Here is a 23,828-nt window from a genome sequence, read left to right as displayed (position 1 = left end):
GTCGATGTGTTTTTATGTACATAACTCCAATGGAAAAGATTCCCTTGACCCTGTGGTCATGCTCTCACAGACTGAAGGTAAAGGGGGGGAGGGGAGAGGGAAACCAACTGCAAGTTATCATATATACATTAAAAGTAGACCTTTCAGTCTTAGAACCTGTATCACTGAATTTGAAACTCTCTCAACAACCACGCTAGAGTAGAATCACAGAATATTTTTAAAAATCGTACCTACAAACTCACTGCAAACAACTGTCCTCTAGTTACAATGCTGTGATTAGCTTGCTTGAACGATCTTCTGAGTAACTGTCAGAAATGTACAAAAGAGTATTTTTTTCTGATCATAAAATAGATACTGATCTCAAGATTTCTAATACTTTTTCACAATACCTTCCCTAAGCAGGCACTTAAGTGTGACAAATATAAGGGCCTTTTTTTTTTTCCTGGAAAATCCATTTTTAATTAAAAGGAGGATTAGGTGAATGGGGGTGGTTTACTATATCAGTATGGCACTTCCTAAACCATAGATAAACCATTAACTTCAGCTCCCCCCCCAACACACACACACCCAAATTAAACAGGCAAATACAGTAGTCCACCTTTGAACAAACTGACTGAGGGGAGTAAACAAATGCCCCCCCCACCACCCCCCGCCCGGCCAGCTAAGCAAGAGCTCACAGGGGCTCTTCTAGATGTAAAGACAGTGAGTGGGGACAGCCAGGTTTCAGATATCAAATAATATTTTAATTTCTGAATACTTTCAATTTTCCTTGGAATATAACACACAAAGACTCGACCAAACAGTTCAGTTATTATAACTTTTACAGTATACAGAAATGTTGCACTTAAAAAAAAAAACCTTCAGTTTTTTTAAAACACAAACTGTAAACTCTAAGATACTGAATCAATCACGTTACCTATAAGTGCCAACAGTGTTATTTTTGTCATGCTGATTTCAATGGTATTTTTTAAAAAGGGAAAATATCAACAATTATAATACAAAGGGTTTGCAAATATACAAACAGATATAGGATTTTCATAACAATTCAAGAACTAAGCGGGACCCAATTCAAATTACAAAAGTTCACTTTTTATTCAAAACCTCAGCATGTGTCTTGGACACATTCCTTGGCTGCCAATAAATTCCACAGTTCATTCTCTTTCTTAAAATATTTTTTAAAAGCTAGGTTTGTCATGGTGTCTTTTGGGGAGGGGCAGGGTAGGGGAAGTTAAGTGTTATATGTGGTTCCTCCAGTTCTCTAATTAGAGTGCTCGACTTCACCTAAAAATTTTGGTCACCACTTGTAAGTGCGTTTCCATCATCTTTGAGTTGCCTTTTAAAGTTTTATGTCTTCCTATGATATTTTCATGGACTCAGTTTTAATTCTTGCAGAACATATATTTTAATGATACACAGTTTTTAAGAAGCCAAGATTATATCAAAACTTATTATAGAACCACAGAATAAACTGGTTTGGAACCAGAAAAGTACAAAAAAGAACAGCTAGAGGTACATAGACACAGGACAATTAATAATTTGGAAAAAAAAAAAAAGACTTACTTTCTCCATTCTGCTAATTGTCTCCCAATCTCCTTAAATGCACTTTTAGCAATATTTTTCAAAAATTTACCAAAAAAAGAAAAAGACTAATTTCCTTTTTATACAAAAATGATAAGTAGCAAGTTGTTCTGACCGACACAGGAGTTTTTTTTTTTTAATGCATTCTGTAAAAGTTCATTTGACAGTCTTTTTTTTTTTTTGAAATTCACAGTCCATTAAATTCTTCCCCTCTCTTCTTTTAGCAAACTTGTAACATCCTTTTATATCCTTTCTTAACAGAAGGAAATTAAGCAAACAAACCAGTCTTTTGCCTTTTCTTTCTCTGTTTCACTCCCCCTTCTTATTTTATTTATTTATTGAATTGCCATATACGGCCAGTTAAAACTGCTGCCGGACAGTAACATATCCCGGATGAGGGTTTCGATGGGGGTTTTACCTACCAAACGGACGAAAAACAATTGCTCTATGACTGAGGAGGAGACGGTGCGGAGGGAAGGGAGGCGAAGCAAAAGCTTTCCGAATCTCGTCGGCTGGTTGGGGTACTGGCTCCTAACGTATTCTTCCAAAGCACACTGAGACTTTTCCTGCAAGCTTTCCACATGGGCTACATCAGAGAGACCACAGGCATCTGGAAGAAAGTTTAAAAACAGAAGAAGAAGAAGAAAAAGAAGAAGAAGAAGAAGAAGAATTCAGTCATCAGATTAAGAGGTTTGAATTGGGTCACATGAGGTGTGTGCACAGAGCTCTGTCAAACTGCCCCAACCGGAGTTGGAGCAAATGTCTATGTACTGAAAACTTAAGGGGGGGAGGCGGGGTGGGGGAAGAAAGAGCAAGAGATGGTCCTGAAGAAGTGTTTGCTTTAAAATAAAACATAGCTCAGTGTGCTACAGGCTTTCACTGCCCGAGTCCTTAGCCTGGGTCATTGAGAGGCCCAAGCAAAAGTGCATTGGGTCTATCTGGCCCAAGTCAGTAAACAGAAGAAACCAAAACTACCAGCACTCTCTCCCCTCCTCCTCTGTAAATAATAGTTTGGCTTATAATTATATAGGGGTTGGGGGTTGGGGGTGGACAACCTGGCCCAGTCCCGAGTAATGGCGTCCACGATCCAGCCTCAGATTCCCCCCAAAGAGGGCGACTCATTTTTCTCCAGTCTTTGAAACTGATTTAAGTGGCCCTTTAAAACTGATCTTGTCAGTTTAGCCTATTGAAGGGCAGCCATGCAAACCGTGATCTCTCTGTTCATTTGAGCTGTTTCTTTTCCCCCTTTTTCTTCTCTCTCCCTTTTTCTCCTACCCCCCTTTATTTTTTAAAACCCAGGTCCCTCCGAGAAGCATCCCCCCTCCCTGTTATCTTCAGGAAAACACTTTTCTTTTTTGATACGTGAAAATACAATAAGTGCCTTTGAAATGAGAAGCTTCTTGGTAAAGGCGGTTCAGGTTGTGACCTGACCTTTCAGGGCTCCCCAGACAAGACTGGGGTTAACATATGCATATTGTGAGTCATTAAAACAGATATTCGAAAATCACCACCACCACCTCCACCCCAAGAACCAGAACACACATGCAACCTCCTCATATGTATATCTAGGACTCTGCATGTCTACAGAATGTAGAGGTGTCTGTGGACAGGAACTAAAAGATCTGTTTCCACAGGACTCCTTCCCTCGGCATCCTCGGAACTGTGTGTCTCCCTCTGAATCAGATAACAGGAACCTTTATCTCTTTGTGAGGCGATTTGCATTCTCCACACAGGCCTCCACATTTTGCAAACAGTCATAAATTAAACTGTTAACGACAGTATCAGGCATTTTTTTTCCCTTGAAAGACCAAGGGTAAGGCTAAGAGCTAGCAATGATACCAAGAAATTAACGACTACCTCCATCGTCCAAGAAGGTGGGCTGGGTGTTGGGTTGTGGGACAGGGGTGAAGGTGGCTATGAGGTAGGGAGATATCTTGTCTGTATATCTGCAGCAGGCAAACGTTCTAGGTATGAGGGGCACTCGAGAAAAATAATCCCTATCCAAACCTCTGCAAACGGCTTCCCCGCCCAGACACTGGCCTTTAATTGATTACCTAAGGACTTCCAAAGGCAGAATTTAGGGTGCCTGTGCTGGGAGGTTTTATGTGGAAAGCAGCAGTGTACAAGACAGCAGTTTGAGGACTAAGAAGCTGCAAGCTGTTCAGCTAATGACTTAGTTCCCCAGACTTCTTTCGAACAATAAGGAAGAGATTGTGGACCTCCTTTATGTTTGCCACATAAACTACACATCTCTCCTCGTTTCCTGTTAACAAGCTTAAAAAATTGTAGTGGGTGACTAGGTTCCAAGCCCTGCTAACGTCCAAATGTTTGTTATTCTTAATCGGGAACCCCTTTCCCCTCTCAGCCATGACAAAAGGATCAGCTGACAACTTAGTACAAGAATGTGAAAGGGGGTTGGTGATTTCCATCCACCTGGGCTATGCTGAACTCAGCCTGGAGGCAGCCAAAAAGCTCAGGTGTGGCCCAAAATGGAAAGCCAGACACTTTCAAAAATCATTTTGCCTCAAGTTAATTAGTATCAGCTCTATTACTCACACAGGTTAAACTACATGCAAACTAATTAGATTGCATAATGCAGTCAATGATGGTTTTATATCTCTAGCAACATCCATATCCAGCCCAAGTTGGCATACACTTTGGGTTGTTTGAAAATTGCCTTAAGTGTTTGCTTGGGCAGGGGAAGCAAGAGGCCAGAGTCTTCAACCTCCTGCAGACATTCTGAAGAGTTATGATGGTCCCTTTCCTCCTGTTGCCCCATCCTGACACATCTTTTCGCCTCTCCTGGCAGTCTGCATTATTCCAATAAGAATATGATTTTGAAAATTGCTGCCCTCAGGTTGGATTTGCCTGGAGCTCCAACTCCTACTGAGTTAGCAGGCAAACTTTTCCCTGCAGAGACAATGTCAGGGCTGCTCCACTGCCCAGGGCATCTCCTGGAGGCCCAGCCAGGGCGCTAGAGAAAACCGAGGGCTTGAGGAGATTCCCTGGGGCCCAGCAGGCCCGGGGGGGGCCTGGGCTCAGGAAAGGGAGCAGGAGAGGGCATCCCAATCTGGATACTGCAGGTGGGGGAAACAGGCAGCAGAGGCTGCCCTATGGCCCATGTGGGGAATCTATCTGAAGCATCCTTCCTGCAGTCCAGCCTTCCTCTCCTCTCCCCAGAACAGGCCTGGTAGTGCCCAGCAGCTATAAAAAGTTCCCACTTTAAGTTGCACTCAACAGTTTGGCCTTTCAAGGAGCAGACTGGGTTTGCCCTGGGGACTCCCAAGTTCTCTGGGCCCCAGCTCTGGGCTAGGAGCCCGTGGGCACGAGAAGACAGGGCTCCTTCCTACCTGAGGTGAACAGGACTATGGCCTTGAGGCAGCTGTACTCGGCTGAGTCAACGTGCAGCGCCTTGAGCTTCTCCACTTGCTCTTGGAAGATCCGTATGTGGTCCATAAAGGCGACCACCCGGTCGGCGGACATGGGCGAAGCATGCAGGCCGGCGGCGGCCAGGAGCGGGGCGACGTGGAGGGGCATGGAGCACTGCGCCGCATTCAACACAAACAGCTCGCTCCAGGTGAGGCGAAGCAGGGCCACCTGGTCCGTGATCTGCAGGTCGGGGAAGAAGGGGATGTTCCGGGCCCACTCGACGGCGCTGAAGAGCATCCTCGCGGCCAGTTCGCAAATGTTCTCGATACCCATGATGTTGTTGGGCTGCATGCATTGGCTGCCGAAGCGCGACGTGGGATAGGGCTCCGCGCGCAACAGCAGGGAAATATATCCGGACAGGTACGAGTGGCAGTTGAGGGGATCCCCGTTGGTCAGCGCGAACTGCCCGTGGGTCGGCTGGGTCGGCGGCATCCTGCCCCTCTGCACCGCTGCGGGGAGGAAAGGAGACACTCCACAGTTAATGACCAGCCTCAGTCCCCAGGTTCCCCGGCGGGGTCTGCCCCAGCCCGACCCCCACCTGACCCAGGCCCTGAGCAGCGCAAGAACCAGGCAGGCCTGCCACAGAGCTGGAGTCGCCAGGCTCTTGGCACCATTCCTTTCAAACCACCACCCAGGCGAGCTCTGAGGGCCAGAGGGGCACACTTGCCTCCGAGGCCCGCTCGGGGCTGGTCCGCCGAGGACCCAGAATTGGCCACCTTGCCTCGGGGTCCCCGGCGCTGTGGGCGGGATGTAGCATTCTGAGGGCATCTTTCTTCTTTACTGCTAAACAGCTGATATTTCTTATTGATTGGAGGAGAGGGAGCGGGAGGGGCGAGTCTGGGGGGAGGGTGAGGCGCTTTTGCAAAAGGCACGAGGGTCCACCCCAGACGGCCTGTGGCCACTCCGGAACGACTCTCCCACAAACCCCGAAGCCCCAGCCCCAGCCCGGCGGGGAACCCCCCAGTGAGAGACAAGCAGAGAGCGGAGGTCTGGCGTCTGTCTAATCAGTGAGCTCGGAGAAAGAGACGGAGGGAGAGGGCGGAGAGAGAGAGGCCGGCTAAAGAGAGAGGAAGCCGGGAGAGGCAGGGAGCAGGCGGCCGGCACTAGCGGAGCCTGGGCAGGGCCTGTAAGGGCCGGGGAAAGCCGGCGAGGCTCGGGCCCAGGCTGTTATCTGACTCCGGACCGGGAGAGTCGCTCTCGCAGAAACACAAAGAAACCCCGGCGTTGGCTCGCCCCAACCCGGAGCCCGCGCCCCGCGCCGAGCGCGCCATTGGCAAAGCACGGCTCGCGGCGCTCGGCGAATTTTATATCACAAAGACCCAACTCGCGCAGAGCGAAAGCAGCCGCCCAGGGCCCCTCGCCCACCCTTTCCTACTTCCTATCGCGCTCTCTTCGTTTCAAAAGTGAAAGGAAAAAAGAAAGCAGAGGTATTTTTTTTTTAGCAGAATGTTAATCCACGGAGGGTCACATGAGCGCTGCCCGGGCGGCAGCGTTAATACGGCGAAGTGCATAAAATTGCCATTTGTAATTTGAACCTCCTGTACAAAAGTACAATCTCAGGTTTTTTTTTTTTTTTGAGAGGGTGGGGGCTGGGGAAAGGGGTGAGGGGGAGGGACATGTTGAACATGCAGGAAAAACAAGGACAGAGAGAGAGAAGTAAACTAGGCTTTAAAATAACAACAACAACAAACACCCCATCCCTTGCAGAAAGGCAGACTCCAGTGAACTCACAATCAATGCAAAGGAAATGGAAACAGCCCAAAGAGAGAGTAAAGAAGGAAATCAGTCGGCCAAAGCATGCGGATTTGGGGTCTGGGTTCCAATGCAGAACTCGCTTCTAGTATAAAACCCTTTTCCGCTGCAATACGAAGAGAAGAGCTTGGGGCTTCTTGTCCTTACCCAGAGCAGGCTAGCCAAACGTACCCAGGACCCCGGGACCCAGGACGAGGGAAGGAGAAATGAGAGGCCGATACCTTCCCGTCTCATGCCCACTTTGAGGCACTTTTTGAGGCGGCAGTACTGGCACTGGTTGCGATGGTGCTGGTCGATGGGACAGTTCCGGTTGGCGCGGCACGTGTAGCTCAGGTTCCTCCGCACGCTGCGCTTGAAGAAGCTCTTGCAGCCCTCGCACGTGAACTGGCCGTAGTGCTTGCCGCTCGACTTGTCTCCGCACACCACGCACTCGATGTGTTGCTGCTGCTGCTGCTTGTCGCTACCCGGGCCGCCAGGGCCGCCCTGGCCACCGGCCGCCGTCTGGGCTGGCGTGCTGGCTGGGCCCCCTTGGCCGGGCGTCTGTGGCGTGTGCGGGGCGCCGGGCGGCGGGCCGGGCACGGGCGGCGCCTGCGAGGCCTGGCTGCCCTGTGAGCCGGGCACCTCGTCCTGGGGGTCGCGCCACGTGCTGACTACCATTGCCATATCTATGGGGGCTGCGTCCGGACTTCCTGCTCCCCTGGCTGCGGGCGGCGGCGGGGCGGCGGCGGCTCCCCGGGTCTCGGGCTCCGGCGCGCCGCCTTTTGTGTGTGCGAGGGTGCAAGAGGGCGCGGGAGGGCGCCCCGGGTGGCTCGGGGGCTGGTTGGTTGAGGTTGGTTAGTTTTTCCTTTTTTGTTTTTGCTTTTGCAAAGTTTTGTCGATTGCTTGTCTGGCCCGGTGTGTTTGTTTTGTTTGTTTCTCTCGGCTCAGCTTTGTTGGTTTCGGGGGGCTTTCCGCCGGGAGGGGAGGGGAAGGGGACAGGAGAGCGAGTGGGAGCAGAACGTGGAGAAAGAGGGAGGGGAGGGAGAGCTGAAGTCGATTGTCTGGCTTCAAGACAGAAGTAGGAGGCAAAAAAAAAAAAATCTCTCCAAAGATCTCGCTCGCTCTCACTCTCTCCCTCCCTCTCTCGTTCACTCTCTCGCTCTTAGAGCTGGTGTGCAGCCGAGGAGTTGGCGGAGGAGGAGGAGGAAGAGGAGGAGGAGGAGGAAGAGGAGGTGGTGGTGAAGGAGGAGGTAGAGGAGGAGGAGAGGCGACTGTCCGGGGGCCAAGTCCAGGGCAGCCCACAGTCAGCCATTCAGGAAAGCCATCGAAATCAGGAGGACTAGGAGATCGGAGACGCCGGGTGCGGGCGCGCCCAGGGAGCCAGGCAGGCCGGGGCGGAGGCCGGCGGCCCGCGGAGTGGCCGGAGCGCTGCCCGGGTCCGGGGGAATCAGCATGAAAGTGGTCCGCGTCGGGCGCTGCGCGGCGTCGTCCTGGCGCTGGGCCGCCGCCGCCGCCGCCTGCCCCGGGCGTCCGGCGCGCGCCTCGCTCTCTCCGGCCGCCGCCGCCCGCAGTCGCTGGGTGGAGGCCGCTCGCCGTTCCCTGCGGGCCGCCCGGGCCGCCGCTGCCGCCGCCGAAGCCGCCGGGTCGGGCCCGGAGCCGCCGCGTCTAGCGCCGCCGCCGCCGCTGAAGTCGCTGCTGCCGCTGCTGCCGCCGCCGGAGCCGCTGCTGCTGCTGCTGCCGCCGCCGCCTCACACACATAGGGAAAGAGTCAACTCGCCGGCGGCGGGGGAGAAATGATAAAAGAGAGAGAGGAGGGCAGATCACCACCTAGAAGCACATCCTTCGTGCGCAGAGGGGGGAGAAAAAGACGGAGAGAAAGAATGAAAGAGGGGAAAAAAGGCAGCACGGCACCCGGAGAAAGGAGGCAACTCGGGGAGAGGAGGAGGAGGAGAAGAAAACACACACGCGCGCACGCACACACACACCGCGGAGAGAAAAGAACAGAGAATCAAAGTGATCAAATATGCTAAAAAGGGGGGCGCGGGAGGGAATGCGATTTATAGGCGCCGGGGCTGGCAGAAGTGGCTTCTCCGCGATCAGCTCACTGAGCTCTCTATATAGTGAACTTTGACACGACTGCTGCAACTTAGCGCACGTTGCCATGGCGACGGCGCGCCTTATAAGGCAGCAGCCGGGGTTGGCCTGGCCAGGCGCGCGCGCGCCGCCCCCTCGCCGTCATTGGCCGGACTGCGGCGGCCCCGCCATGGCGGCCGCGGGCGCAGCCCGGTCCTAGCGCGAGCGGCGTCGCCGGCGCGGCGCGGGGCACGCGGGGGACCGGGGGTTGGGGGGGCGGGGACGGAGTGGCCGCGCCGCCGCCGCCGCCGCCGCCGCCGAGAGGGGGATGGGTCCGTGCTGGCCCTGCGAGCGCTGCCTCTGCTCTCCCCACATCCCGCACCCGAGGTTTCCGCCCCGGCGGGGAGACTAGCGCAGCGCGCACACACAACGTCTCTTAAAGGCTCCGCGAGAGGCTTTGGATGGAATCGGGGAGTTTGCCTCTCGCAACTTGGCGATGTCACGAAATCCGCCGCTCGCGCACCACCCGGGACTCCTGGCGCATCTTAGTACCCACAATGCCAAAGAAAAGTTCCCTGGTTTCTTTGCAGAGGGGTAGGGAGTGAGGGTGGGAAGGTGCCACGAACTGAGCTTGTAGGCATTTTCCAAACGAAAGAGTTGGCCAAATCTGGGTGATGGCAAACCCTTCTCTTAATTAACTCTGATCACTTGTTCGGTTTGGTGACATATATATATATATGATATATATTCTTTTCAGAGGATAAAGGCCGTTCTGTTTCTGTTTATTCCTTGTAGGGTTAACATTTCACAGGTATGTGGCCTGACATTTTAATTGCCCAAATAAAGCATCTCGGATGCTGAGAAGCAGAAATAGACTTCATCTGATTGTCATGATGCAATTAGAATCAATTTTCCTCAACTTTACCCTCTCTCGCTGGTTTTAGCTAACTCTCCAGCCAACATCCTGCCACACACCCAGTCATGGTGAGAGGGGAAAGACCTCTGCCCACTGATGGACAGGAGGAGGCAGCCGCCCAGCCTCCCCTGTGCACACCCTCTGTACACACATGTAAGCGCACATGTATCAGATGCACATTTGTCAATGTACACAGACAAAGACTTCACCGACTATGCTTCTAGGTCATAGAATAGTTGAGTACGGACTTCATTGTTCCTCAAGTTCCTTTTAAGCATTCATATAGTCATTAAAACGCACCCAGAGATTCTGCCCCAAATGGGAAATAATACTAGTACAGGTCACAAGAACCAAACCCAAGCCATATTCTACCTCAAGAAGTCACTGCAAAAAGAACAACTTCATAGCCTATTGCCATTCTGCTCCATGTGCTAAAATAATTGAGACAGTTGTGTCTTTGAATTCCAGGGTGTCTGGTTTTAAACATCAAACATGTAGAATTGCTCTCAGAACACACTATATTCCAACGCAGTAAACTTGTTGTTTATGACCAGTTAGTGAATTATCATTATTCCACATTTATACAAGAAAATTGTGTCTCCTTTGTACACACTTTGCACCAAGAAAAAACCTCATGCCGGTAAACCAACCAGGTTTGTGAACAATTAAAATATTTTACACAAAAGACGCTGAGCTCCAGGAAAGAAATGAACACATATGAAGAGTAAATTGATGACCACAGAAAACATCCTTGGTAGCTGAAAAAAAAATTGACAGGATAAAGATATTTTTAAAATAAACCATACATATAATTGACATGCATAAATCACATTTTACATTCAATTCTCTTTACACACGTAGGCAGAATATGAGGTAAGGACTAAAGATCGGGGCAGATAGGGGCTGGTTTTTAGGAAAGGAAAAATCTTCTTTAAGCTTCATTCCTGAAACCTCAGCCCTCACTCTTTCTCTGATGAAATCACGTATTTCACTAAAGCTGCAGGTTCTCGGTTTATTTGAAAGTTGTTAAAAAAAAAAAAAAAAAAAAGCCCAGCAAACCTATAGTGGACACTGAACTATCATAAACCTGGTGTGTAATAAGATTGCCACAGAATGAAGCCAAGCTGAGAATTTCAGGTTAATTAGAGACACAATATAACTTTCTCCTAAAGAGGATAAGAAGGATGGAAAAGAAATTACAGAGGAGAAGGTTTTTGGTAGTTGTTGTTGTTTTCCCTTCCAACCTCTATGATTCAGGAATTGCTAATGTTACAAATGTCAGTAGATTCGGGACAAGCTCAGCTGAGATGTGGTGAGACTGGGGTTGAGATAGGAAATCTAATGGGCATTCCCATCTCAATAGAGGATGAAAATAATTGATTATAGGGAAATCTTAATCTCACCTCCTGAATGAGACTTCCATAGCAGATTACCTTTTACAAACATGGGAAGGAACAATATCGAGGAGGAAGAGCTTCCCCAGTCCACTTAGAGATTTTTGGAATTTGAAGTATGCTGTGATGGCCTTAGATTGAAATGGAAGAATTTCCCAACCATATCTTAACAAATTGGAGCCTGCTAGGCAAATGATCACAGGGCTGCCATAAAGTCAGGGGTGTTTCACTCTGTATTTTAGGACTCATTCAGTTATGAAATGCTGTTACAAGGGAGAAAAAAATCACCGTATGAATTATACTTAATTTTAATGCATAGAAGAAGAGACAAGACTACAGACTGAGAAGAAAAAAGGGCAAAAATATTTTAAAATGTCTTCTCCAGAGATGCTCACTTGCTGTGCGTCTAAGGTTAAAAAGCTCTGAGAAGATAAAATCAATATATTATTGTTGTTTTTTAAAAATCCAACTCAGTCTTTTTTTGCAGATGTAAATTTATTTTAATGAGAAGAATGGCAAGCTTTAATTTGCCTAGAGAAAGTTGGGACAACATTTGCCCTAATCTAAAAAAGAAAAGAAAGAAACTCAACACCCAGGAATATAATTTTCTTGCAGAAAGTGGCCTGATGGGCTGTATTTCTTTACAGATAGAATCACAATATGAATACAGACCCCAGCAAATGCCGAGTTTAACTCTGAACTCAGTAGAAACCAGTTCCGTCCTCCAGGATTCATTGAATTCCTCCTTTCCCTCAATCCAGTCCGTGTGTGTTTTTCTCTTCCACCACACTGGAGCTCCATGAATAGGGAAAGGGGCTTCCATTGTGTCCCTCTGAACTTCCAAGTCAATGCAATTTTTAACCACTGGCTTGTGGTACTTTGAAAATCACCAGGGGCTGTCAGAGTTAGGTCCTCTGAAAAATTTACAGTGCGAAATCAGAGCATATGCTGGGAGGGAAAAAATTGCTTAAGATTAGAGCAAGTACAGTATCTGTCTGCCCCCTAGTGTAAGAGTCCTCGCTGCCTAAAATTCAACTTTAAAAGAAAAGGAGCTCTTAAAGGGAAACGACTTTGGACTCACGTAGGCATAGGAGAACGAAACTTCTGTACATTTTAATCTGAATAATTCTTCAGGATTTAAAATTAATTGGCTCTGGCTTGGTTGGACCGTACTCGGATCTCGCCACCTCTGCGTTTCCCGAGTCACTGGCGAAGAGGTGATTTTTTTTTTTTTTTTTTTTGAACTGGGTTTATGTGCGTCCCCCTCACCCCCTCCTCTCTTTTTCTTTCTCTCTGTCTCTGTCGTCTCTCTCGCTGGCTTTTTAAAAATGAGGAACCGCTCCTTGAATGTTCTGGACAGAGCGCAGAATTGCTTCTTAAGTCAGCCCGGCGCGGTTGCAATAGACAGCAAAAAGGTAAACGTTTGCCTGAAATCCGCACGCCAGCTCCACCACCCCGCCCGATGGTGAGTACCCTTCTCGTCGCGATTCTCCTCCTAGCTTAACCGAGCGCTCGCCTACCCGAACCGTGGCCGAGGGCGCCGGGCTAGGCTTTTCTCCCTCCCTGCCTGCCTGGCTGTCAGTTGCACAAGGTTGCAAAATGAAGCGCAGAGGCAAAGCGAACAGTAAATTCTGATACTTAGTGCGAGCCTAGCAGCTCCTTTGCTAGAAAACCGAGTCATCTGCTGCTTGCAAAACCACGCTTATAGGACTGGTTTTTAGTTTGTTCCGTGGAAGGAAATGAGTTTGAGGAGACAGGACGAGGAGATAGGAGGCTCCGCAGTCTTAACGCTTCGGTTTAATCATATTTTGGCAGCTTTGCAATTGTATTTTCCCCCTCTCCCCCTCCACCATCTCTCCTACCACACACATGTAATAAAATATGGCAATGCATTGAATTGACTCTGTTCCCCCCTTCCCCAAACCCCTTAAACCACAGTCCTCGGCATTTCATACACGTTAGCAAACCGATATTTTGAAAAGCCCCAAGTCATCCCCAACCCCACACAGCACAAGCAGAAAAGTGAGAAAGGAAAGAGAGAGAGAAAAAATACTGTAAGTAAACATACCAAAACCATATTTGCCTTGTTCAAGGTCCCAAACCGCTTGCATCTTCCTCCTAAACTGGAATAACTCTCCTTTAGTTTGGCGGGTGAAATAAATGCTTTGTTGGCCCCCTGAAAAGATGTGTCTTTGATAATTAAAGAGAATCTCCTCCTCGGTGTTTATCTAAGCGATTGTGCAAACTGATAAAAAGTAGGCACTAGCCTGCAGGGAAAAAGAGGAAAGGTGAAGGGAGAGATCTTCCACCTCAAGGAAGTGCTTCCCCATGTATTAGGCTCTCTCAGCCTTGGAAAACCCTGCACACTAACTTTAGAGAGACAAGGTTTCAGGGAGCTTTGTACATAGCTGCTGAGGAATGCAAGCCTCGCCTTTAAGAAAAAAAACCCCAAACCGTAGGTAGGAGATGTCTGGAGTGATCCTTGTCTCTCATCTCATTCCTTAGAAGGAAGAGTGCGTTGTTACACCTTGTTTGGGGCTGGAAAGACGAGACTTTAAAAACACCCGTCCAATTGAAAAAAATCTCCCAACTTAATGAGTTTAGTCGGAGGCTGGAGCAAACGGCTCAGCCTCAGCAGAAAACCGCCAACAACTATAGGCGATATTGCAAAGCAAGACGACCCAAGGCACAGCCAAATTCCACTGTTTGGGGTCGAGAGAGATGGAGGCTAATCCTAAAGCAAGTTGGGAAAAAACAGAGGTGGAAGAGGAGGGGGAAAAAGCATCAGCCTCGCAGACTGGCAGACAGGCTTCCCTCGTCCTGGATCAAAGATAGAACTTGAGACAAGAGGGCAACATTTTTCCTAGGAATCCTTTGGAATCCTCATTTTCTACTTTTAACTCAAGTCTCCCCAAGTGATTTTTTCCCCCTCTCCCCTGTGGATTTCTGCCTCCCCCCTTTCCGGTCCTTATTCTAGAACTTTCCTGAGGAGGAAATCTATTTCTTTTGGGGGGAGGGGTTCCCCATTCCATGCCTTCAGATAATGAATGCTTCATTCACCCCCTCCCTTTCTCTACTCCCCAAAACGAATAAAGGAAGCAGGAATACGGTAACTAGTGAAAATTGAATATAAACTATGCTGCCTCTCACAGTTTCATACAGTCTTAACTAATGGATTTTTGTTTTGTTTTGTTTTAAGAGAAGAATAATGGGGAAACACGGATCTTTTATTTTAGGAAACTGTTATGGTAAGATGTATGTCAGACTTGACAAATGGAACTAACGCTCTTCGGCTGCTTCTTGTCCTTGTCTTAAACAGGAATTAAGTTAAACACAGTGCTGAATGTTAATTACATGTTTACTGGCTAATGAAAATTACAAATGGTTTTGCCACCTCAAACAATGATGAAAACTCTGAAGACACTGTAATTATATACTTTGAGCAAAATAACTCAGAATATTGATCATAAGAAGTGTAAATCTTTTTTAACTATTCATTAATACCATAAATATGGGCTACAGAAGTTTTTCCTTGCGGTTTGTCTCATCAGTTATACTGAGTGGATGGATGGTGAGGCTCCTCTGGGGAGGAGGTGAACTCATTCTCTTAGTAGAAGGAGGCCACTTGTGTAACTCGGGGGTGCCCCCTCCCTTTCGCCCCCGCCCCCTTCATCCCCAGCAGAAGGTCGAGGAATAGTTGAACAGGAAGGCTGGACTCAGGGCAGGTGAAGATGATCACAGCCTGGCCTTTTCTCTCCCCTCCCTGCCCATCTCATTCCTCTCCCTTCTCCCTTTCCTGCCAGTTCTGATCGATGACTGCCTTCCCCAGCTCGGGCACCAGTGGGATAACCTGGCATTCGGGGGTTCCTAATGGAGGACCAGTTAGACCAAGACACTCACCCCCCCGCCCCCCCCACAACCCAGCCGTGGAGCCCTGACAACTTCAATTCCCTCCTTCAGAGATGGCTCAGGCAGTTCATTGCAAAAGAAGAAGAAAAAAAAGTTAGGGATGGAGGTTGCTATTGGGTAAGGTGGCTCAGGCGGCTGAACCAGAACTGGTTTCCCTGGGTTTGGGAGCAGAAAAAATTTTTTGTTGTGGTTTTCTTTTAACTTTGGCCAAAGTTGTAGTGCTGGCAGCCACTCGGATCTAGGAGGTCAAAGGTGAGGGCTGCACTAACCCTAAACGGCTGTCCTGGCCTGGCTACAAGGCCAAACAGGCAGGGGAGAGGGGGTTTGTCAGCCTTGCAGCTTGGCACTTTGGAGGGGGCATCTGTGGAACCCATACTTGGGGGGCACAGCATCAAGTGTGGGTTTTAAGTGAAATATTGAGGATTTTTTTTTTAAAAAGTGCCCTAGGCTTGTGGGACTAGAGTCCTCTTTTTCCCTGAGAATTCCCAAGGCGCTGGTCTTTGTCTTAGAAGGAATGGAGTTTCTGAATGGTGTGAAAGGGACAGAGAGGGTCGCTTCAAATCGATTTTACTTGTCCTTTCTGTCTTTTCGGATCAACGCCCTTCAATGGGCACAGAGGTGCTCTTTCAACCAAAAACTTGTGCTACATTTTCTGCCTGTATTGGTGCTAAATACAATAAGCACTGGGCAGGGTTTTTTTTTTTTTTTCTTTGCTCTCCAAAGCAAGAAAGCACCCTAATTAAATTGTTTTATATGGACAGTCAAGACGGACCAATTAAGTATGCATTAGTATAAAGATATAGTCTGCAGATAAGGTTGTTTAGAAAATCACGTGTAGGACAAAGGAGAGGGCGCTAGCATTTTGGAGAGGTGCCTAGACCCAGCAAGGTCATGCCCCTTCCTTCTTGGGCCCCAGGGGAATTGCAAAGGCCCGGGCCCCAGGTGAGAGGGGAACAAGCTCGCTAACAGGTGGGCGACATTGCCCGAGACTTTCAGGCCCGAAGCCCCGGCCCAAGAGTAGTGGAGTCCGAGGGTCGGGATTCCTCACATCTTACTCGGGCAACGTAGCAGACCGAGGTAGCGCTCCCGTAGGACGCAGCGGGACCCCGCAGTGCCCTACTCCAGGTCGAGCCTACTGCCCGATGTCCCAGGTCCCGGGTGCGGCCCTGCAATAATGAAATCGTCTGCGCCCGGGGAAGGCCAGGAGGGCCAGGGGACACAGACGGTGTCACGGCCGCAGCCCTCTCACAGCCACTATCAGGGCAGGAGGCCTCCACCTAACACTTCCAAGCTAAGCGCTTTTTCTGATCTTAGGAAAGAGGAGGAGTTTTTCTGCGAGGAAAGTAACGCTTCCACCCGACGCCATCCGGCCCGATGGACGTCGAGGATCAGTCTCCAGAGTAGGAGAAAGGCCGACGGGTCGGAGAAAGGGTAGCAGGGAGAGCGGCTCGTCGTCCAGCTGATGCAGCTCTGGGCTTCTCCACCCCCTCTCCTCCCTCAGAGGTGTGGGCGGGCGGAGAGCATCTCTCCTCGAAGGAGGCGACCCCCATAGCAGGGGCCGGGGCCTCCCCGCGTCGCGGCTCAGGGCTGTGATAGGTGGTCCCCGGGCCGAGGGGGCGCGAGCGCCGCGCGTTGCTGCTGGAAGGGCTCGCAGGGCGCACAGGGCAACCCTTAGCAGGGCGGGAGGGAGGAGTGGGGGCGAGAATTAGAGCCTGGGGAAGTGGCTGAATGTCAAAAGTAAAAGGTTGAAAAGCCAATTTTCCAGGCGCGCTTTCGCCCCCCTTAGCTGGTTGCAGGGGCCGTAAATCAGCGGCCGGCGGCGAGGGCGGGAGGAGCCCCCTCGGCGAGCTCGGCGCGGCCCCGCCCGGACCGTGCGCACCTCCCGGTGGGCCCCGAATCGATCCGAAGCCCAGCTAAGGATGTCACCGCACTAAATATTTACTGATCACACACAAATAGCCGGGGCTCGAACGATTTTCCTCTGTGAGGAGAGCGCGGAGAGAAGGGTAAATCATTTTATTAGTGTGGATAAAGCCCAGAGCACACTCCGGGCTGGAGTGTTTTAAGATGTGTCTTCAACAGGATGAAAAGAGTTAGGGAAATCGATACCGAGTGATTAGAAGCCCCCCGGGTGACGAAGGGGGACTGGGCTTTCAGGGATTTGGCGAGGCCGAGAGGGGGGAGCAGGCCTCAAGGGGGGCGGCCCGACCACCGCCAGGGAGCTCCCCGGCTCAGGCCTCCGTCCCTCCCTCCTCGACGGGAGACGCGAGGGCGCAGCGAGCTGCAGGGAGTCCACTGCGGCCAGGCTTCGTGGTGCCGGCGCCGGGTGAAGGCTGCGCGGGCCGCCGCGGGGCCGAGGGCTTGAGAGCCACTGGCTTCACGCCGCGAGTGGCAGAGGCCAGGCAGCCGCGGGAGTGGATTGCACGGCGGTGTGGGAACGCCGGCAAGTCCCCCACACGCAGTCTCTCCAGACAGCCTCGGGGATTAAAGGTGTGGCCTAAACGGGTTGCATTTCTCCTGCTGGCATTTCGGGTACTCCTCCCAGCCGCGACCCGATGCACCCTCGAACTTTCTCCCGGAGAAATCTCTACCCATCCTGTCTTTTAATATTTTTCAAGAGGTCTCAATGGCCCATCCCCGCCAGCTGCCCCTTCCTCCCACCCACTCGGTGTCAGGGGCGGCCGCCGGGTGGCAGAACCCGCTGGGGACTGCCGGGAGAGTGGATTCCAGGTTCCCTGCTCGTGGGCAGGTGGGACGACATCTGAGGCCGAGGAGGAAGGCAGGGGGCTGGGTGACAGACACCGAGGAAGCCCCAGGACGTCTGCGTCCTCTCCTAGGCGGGAACTCAGCTTTGGGGGTATCAGGCCACCCCCAGCGATGGAAACCCGCCCGGGGCCCTTGGCTGGGTACTGCGAACCCAAGTGGCCAAGGAGTAAAGGCTGGCAGGGCTTGACGAAGTTAGCAAGGCTTTGAGGGGAGTTTGCTGGGAGGGAGAGCAAAACCCCCAAACTCAAGCAGCGAAGTCCTGGCGCGAAAATGGCTTTTCACTTCTCCAAGCGCAAGTCTCTCTCGCTACTGTGAACAAACCTTGAGGTTCGAAACAGCTGCAAATAATCAAGTAGGCGCAAATTTCGGGAGGGGAAAGGAGGGGCAAAAGGTAAGAAAAGGGGAGAATCTCTTTCGTTTCTTCTTCCTTTTCCCGCTCCTGGCCTTTTCCTAAATATCTGCGCTCCCTAAAGCAACTGATAGCTACCTACGTTTGTGTATTTATTTAGAAAGGTTCACCCCCCCCCCCCACCACCCTCCAATTGCTCGATTTTCTTGGCAGCTTGAGGGATCCAATCCAGGCTGCCCTGCTTGGCTCTTCGGTGCAACAGGAAATATAGCTGCAGATCCAATTAACCGTTTTCCAGAAGAGAATTTCTTTTTTTTTTTTAAATGAATCCCAGTGGATTGAAGCGACCGTGTTCAGGTGTGAGGCTATCGGATACCTCGCATTCCTTCCTCGGTAATCCTCCAATTCCTGCGTTGGAAGTTCGCAAGCCAAGCTGACCTGGAAGGTGTCAGGAGCCGGGTGTCCATTAACCCTTCTTGGTCTTGGCCGGAACGAAGGTTAACTACACTGATCTACCAAAAAGAGACGTAGCAAAAAGGAAGCGAGGGAGGGAGGGAGCAAAGGAAGAAGGAAGAAAGGAGGAAAGGGTATATTCACTCTAGTTGCCAGAATTTTAGAGCTCTGCCCTTCACTGGTCCTCTCCCACCTCCACCCTTCCTATGAAAGCAGGTTTCCATTCAGAGAGACAACAGTCTCATCCATCACCCGCAGCACACTCCATGGAGACGGACTTTAGGGAATAAGAAAATATAATATAGTGACATATTTTCTTGTATTTAACTGACCGCCTAGTCCATTTAAAAAATATTTCTAACCATGTCTACAGCAGTAGATTGCTGTGGCAGAGAGTTTTAAAAACTAAAAAAAAAAAAAAAAAAAAAACTAAAAAAAAATTACATGGTTTATTTAAATAAAAGCTAATTTTAGAATCTTGTCAGTAGCCACATTATAGGCATAAAATCTGGGTGAGATTAGAAAAATATATTCTGCTGGTTTCAAACCTGGTGGCATTCTAATGGGTAGTTGTACGATAGTTATATGCAGGAAGGTGTATGCACGTGGGTGTGTATATTCTGATGGTGTTAGAAGTTCCTTGATGGATTAAAGGTTCATATACTCAGGCACTAGATAGAGGCTGTCACTCATGTGTACTGGCAAAAAGGCAGAAGGCAGTGCAAAAAAGAGTTTTGAATGAGCTCCTTAGAATCACCATTGTTGAAATACAAGCTGAAGCAACTTAGCTATGGTAGAGCTACCGTGGCTTGCAAAATCACAGAAAGACACTTCAAAGTAAAGCCATCAGTTTTGCAGTTTGGTAGCTTTGGCAGGGCATTTAAATAAAAGGTGAGCATCTTTTGCCTAAATATTTAAAAATTCAGGGATATGCTACTCGTTCTATTTTACTTTTCAATGGATTGAAGAATTAAAGGAGAACAGGCTATAGCTAGAGATGATGGCATAAGGGGGCTCTCTGCCCATTTAACCAAGTGTGATGTGGGCTATACATGCTTTTAATACTAATATTATATTGTAAGGCAAATCCTGCTGAGAAAGTTCCAAAGACATCTAAAGCCATGTGGACATCAGCTCATACTTAGTAGTGGACAGAGTGAGGAATTATTGTCTGGTTCTATATTTTTCTCTTAAGAGTCTGGTAATGAAATCTTTTAAATGACAGTTAATTTTTGGTATGTAAAAAGAAAAGCATTAATCAAATGATATCAGGTGCCAGTCATTTAAATGTGAAGGTGTTAGTAAGGCAAATACCCAGATAAATTAATATGGTTAATTAGCTGCATCAGTAGTACTCAAAGAAAATACAAGCAGAACAACAAAAGGGATCTAATTTAATTTCCTTAAAACACAAACTCAAGGTGAATTGCAGTTGGAGAAAAATAGTTCAAGGAGCGATTTCCATTCTATTGGTTTTTATAAGGTTTTTTTTTGGGGGGGACAGTTTCAATATAAAGGAGTAAGTAGGTGGACAGAGACAGACATACTGTCATAATAGGGAAACATGCACAAATTAATTACAACCTCATTTCTCCTCTTAAAAGGCTGATTTCTTGAAAAGTTGAAGGTGCATCTTAAAAATAAATAAAGAACTTCTGTGTAAAATTAAGAGAAGACTGTTTAACTTCATATTCAGCTTCTTGACCATAGGATGTATTAGCTTGAGAGTTTACAAAGTGTATTGTTTAAATAAAATTTATACTTTTCTTTTAAGTTTGAATACAAGGTAGAGAAAGATACCTTTCCTATCCATCTATTATAATTCATAATAAATTAATCAACCTTATCTAGGAGATTTCTATGTACTTGACTGAGGTAAATGGATTGAGAGGAAGTCACTTTAAATAGTTTAAAGCAAAACTGAGAACATTAAAGGCAGGGAATATTGAATTCAGTGAAAAATGTCACATTGGTTATTTCTCGGCAGAACCACATCACATCACCATCAGGGAGAAGAAGATAGCAAAATTGGGGAAGCCCATTTCTGTGTAGAATGTATGTTAATAACTTATTTACTTCTAAAGGTATGTTGCAATTTCTTTGCATATACTTTGTTGCCACATTACCAAGTAATTAAAAAGATGGTAGTATTGTGATATTTAAGTAGTGAGGATTTTAAAGATACTTTTCTTCTTAGCCTCCTCTGAGTGATAAAGACTTATGCCTATTTACTCATTGATTTTCTTACATGTGATTTTGGTTAATTTAATGGCTTTTAAAATTAGATACTATTTTGCTAAAGTCTACACTGTATATAAATTGAAAACAAATTCAAAAGTATCAAATCTTTTTCAGGAATTGCAATTTGAATGTTCAGTTATTGAAGAGCTACTATTTCAACCCCCCAGGTTCTATTAAAAACAAACAACTAAACCTGTTCTTCTTTCCTAACAACTCTTAAAATTGCAACTGACATGGCTGTGGATGAATGAATATTTAATATGAGTCTTTAACCCTCCTTTCCTATTTACCCTGGAAATGCCTTTAATTTGTCTTTTATGCTTACATATTTTAAAAAGCATTAGTCAGTATACAAGAATTATTCACTCCCTTTTTAAAATCAGTGAATAAAAATTCTAATTATAGAAAAGAGGTGTGATGTTTATTCTGAAGTTTCAGTAGCATGCTAAGATTTTTAAAATAAACTAGAAGAAACACTATCCTAGATAAATTAAAATAGGGCAGTTGTTGGGTAGGGTTTACATTCATATCCTTCTGCCTTTTTGCTTTTGGTACAAAGATATTTGGGTTTTTGTCTTCACATACCGTCTATTGTTAACAGAGTGAATTTTTGAAGTTAAAAATATTTTCAAATTGTCTCACCTTTATAGTCGAATGCATTATTAAATTGAAAAAATAATATTCACTTTTGTGTTCAAATTGGTATGTCCAGGCAATAATGAGAAAGGTATGTTCTGTAAAATGTCTCCTCCCCTAAAAAACAAAACACATAAACGTTACATAAATTAAGCTCAAGAGAAAAAACAATTCTTAGGATTCAGTGTGTTTGAACAGTGGAGCTCTTAATAAGTGTTTAAAATTTTTTTATTTTTAAAACCTTAACTATCTTCTAAGATGGGACACTTCAGTTTTACAGTTTTATATACTTTTTGAATTTAAAAGCAAATTTTAACATTGCAGGATTTTTGAAGTGCAGAGAGATTTGAAAAATAAGCCTCCAAAATAAAAGACAGACAAGTGACAGGTCATGATGTCTTGCCTAAGTTTTTACGGACGTTACAAAAGTTTTCTTTTAAAAATTACAATAACATGCTTTTTCATCAAGTACAAAATAAGATAGGAGGAAAAAAAAATGAAGAAAAAGTCTCCCTCTCACTCTCTCCCACCAAAAGACCCCAAACAACAACAAAACAAAATAAAAAGAAACCCAAATCCTAAACCCCATAAATGGAGCCCCTTACCATGTTGGGAAAGTTTCTGTGCAAACTGAACTGTTTCTGTGGGTCCTGCCAAGCTCCTGGCTGGTCAACTTTTTAAACACGGCAGGCAATGGTTAGACTGAGGTGAGCAGCCTGGCAGCCTAGAGAAGGAGGCAGACTAGAGCTCAGCTCCAGAGACCTACCACTTAGAGGGAAAGTTGGGAAAGCAACTGTTGAGAGTTAACCTCTCCTTTCCAAAGGAGGTTTGCAGAGGCAGGACAGTGCGAGCTGATACCACCAATTTTATTCTTTTCTCAGGCATTTCTAACTTTTATGATTTCCCCCCTCCTTCCTTTACTATCTGTCTTTGTGCCTCCAGGGCCAGTGAAAGAGCAGGGCAGATTCTAGATTGCTTTCAGAGTTTGCCTTCTCTGATGATGGATTACCATGTCAATTTAAACAGCATAGGATTAATTTGTTTCAATGATTTCTCTTTAGGCTGAATGCCAGCCGTTTTTCTGTCTTTCTCTTTGCTCTTCAGAACAACAACAACCACCAAAAAAAAAAAAAAAAAAAAAAAAAAGCCTTCTTTCCATATTCTAAGTTAAGAGACAATAATAGAAATAGACAAGTTAGGTGTAATGTTGCAACACAGTTATAGGTCTGAGTGTTTTTTATCTCTGCCTAAGAGGCTGAAACATACAGTCAGTCACATTAAAATGAAATTGGACTCAACATTTATTCAATAAATACTTGTCTTGTAGATAATCCAGTGCCGAGTGCTTTTGACATATAAGAACTTAATTTGTCTTGGATAACAAGTTATTAATATGGCACATTTAAACTTGCCACCTACAATAAGGTTACTGAGCTCTACAACAAACTCAAATGATCATTGTGAAAAATAGTTTGTGGGAAGGAGGGAGACATTTTTTGAGAATGCTTATATTATTATATGTAAGTATATTCACATACAAACCAGTAACACATAGGGGCACACATGCATGTGTACACACTCTCCCCAACATATATGTGTGTGTGTGTGTATATATATATATATACACATATATATTCAGATCACATATGACAAAAATGTTCAGTGAAGTTAAAAAAAAGTCCATCCATTATACAGATGTATCTAACCTTTCCTGAATAAGAATGTGTCAGAGAATTTTCTCTTTTGAAAGATTTCTAAAGTGCACTTGAAAAATGCTGTTCAAATCCAATTTTTTTGCAAGACCAAACCCATTATGAGGTTGAAAATGTCACAGAAAAAGCACTTAGGTGCAATCCAAAATCAAACAACCCCTCCACATTTTTTACCTAGTCTGAGCTTGCAGCCAGCCAGAGCATGTTGCTGGTAGAATAAAGCCAATTTAAGTGAAATAATCTATTACTAAAGTGATTATTTAATTTCCCGCTCTAACAGGAGGTCCTGCAATGGATGCAAAAGGACAGGAGAGAGATTTCATCCTATGCACTGAATATATTGGGCAAACATATTTTGAATTACGGGCTTCTTTTCCACCACACTCTTCTAATTGTCTCTCCTTTTCCCAGCATTCCCTCACACTGAAATTTACATTATAGTTCAGAATAGTAAAGTGCATTTTGAATATGAACACAAATGGATTCTATAGCCTTCCCCTTTTCCTCAGCCTTCTCGATGCACAGGCGGGCTTTATTCGAACAGGTTCTACTTTCTAAGGACATGCATGATCAGAGGCCAATGACTGTCAGAACTGGAATCTATGCAATTTTAATTTGTAAAAAAAGTTATTGGTTGCTAA

At 47.0% G+C, this 23,828-nt stretch overlaps 2 protein-coding genes and 1 long non-coding RNA gene across 24 annotated transcripts in view; 1 reads left to right on the top strand and 2 right to left on the bottom strand.

Moving 5' to 3' along the window:
- Window positions 1–1,067: 1,067 nt before the first annotated feature.
- NR2F2 (nuclear receptor subfamily 2 group F member 2) lies at window positions 1,068–14,063 on the bottom strand. Of its 4 annotated transcripts, none has more exons than XM_016927480.3 (3): window positions 13,190–14,063; window positions 4,929–5,456; window positions 1,068–2,188 (listed from the first exon to the last, which is right to left on the bottom strand). In XM_016927480.3, exons 1-3 carry the CDS (start codon window positions 13,230–13,232, stop codon window positions 1,914–1,916), a joined length of 846 nt encoding a protein of 281 aa, XP_016782969.1. In that variant the 5' UTR covers window positions 13,233–14,063; the 3' UTR covers window positions 1,068–1,913. The 4 variants fall into 4 exon arrangements, with proteins under 4 accessions (XP_016782969.1, XP_001135545.1, XP_001135366.1 ...); XM_001135545.7 differs by lacking the exon at window positions 13,190–14,063 and adding an exon at window positions 6,981–8,195; XM_001135366.7 differs by lacking the exon at window positions 13,190–14,063 and adding an exon at window positions 6,907–7,034.
- LOC104002446 (uncharacterized) overlaps window positions 12,349–23,828 on the top strand; it is a 246,214-nt gene continuing 234,734 nt past the window's right edge. For 18 of the 19 annotated variants that reach the window (XM_063794371.1, XM_063794370.1, XM_063794373.1 and 15 more), the window contains exon 1: window positions 12,349–12,586. In XM_063794371.1, the coding sequence (XP_063650441.1) occupies window positions 12,374–12,586 (213 nt within the window). In that variant the 5' untranslated portion in view covers window positions 12,349–12,373. Of the gene's footprint in view, window positions 12,587–14,191; window positions 18,188–23,828 lie in introns of those variants that run through there. The other variant, XR_010151527.1, reaches the window with a different exon arrangement.
- Window positions 18,279–22,377, bottom strand: LOC104002445 (uncharacterized). Its single transcript, XR_674750.4, has 3 exons — window positions 22,081–22,377; window positions 21,482–21,592; window positions 18,279–18,657 (listed from the first exon to the last, which is right to left on the bottom strand). It is a non-coding gene; the product is annotated as an uncharacterized LOC104002445 (long non-coding RNA).

Source organism: Pan troglodytes, chromosome 16 (genome assembly GCF_028858775.2).
Source record: "Pan troglodytes isolate AG18354 chromosome 16, NHGRI_mPanTro3-v2.0_pri, whole genome shotgun sequence".
In the NCBI taxonomy this organism is placed as follows: domain Eukaryota; kingdom Metazoa; phylum Chordata; class Mammalia; order Primates; family Hominidae; genus Pan; species Pan troglodytes.
The sequence above is the reverse complement of the archived record's forward strand: the minus strand, read 5'-3'. Positions and strand labels throughout refer to the sequence as shown.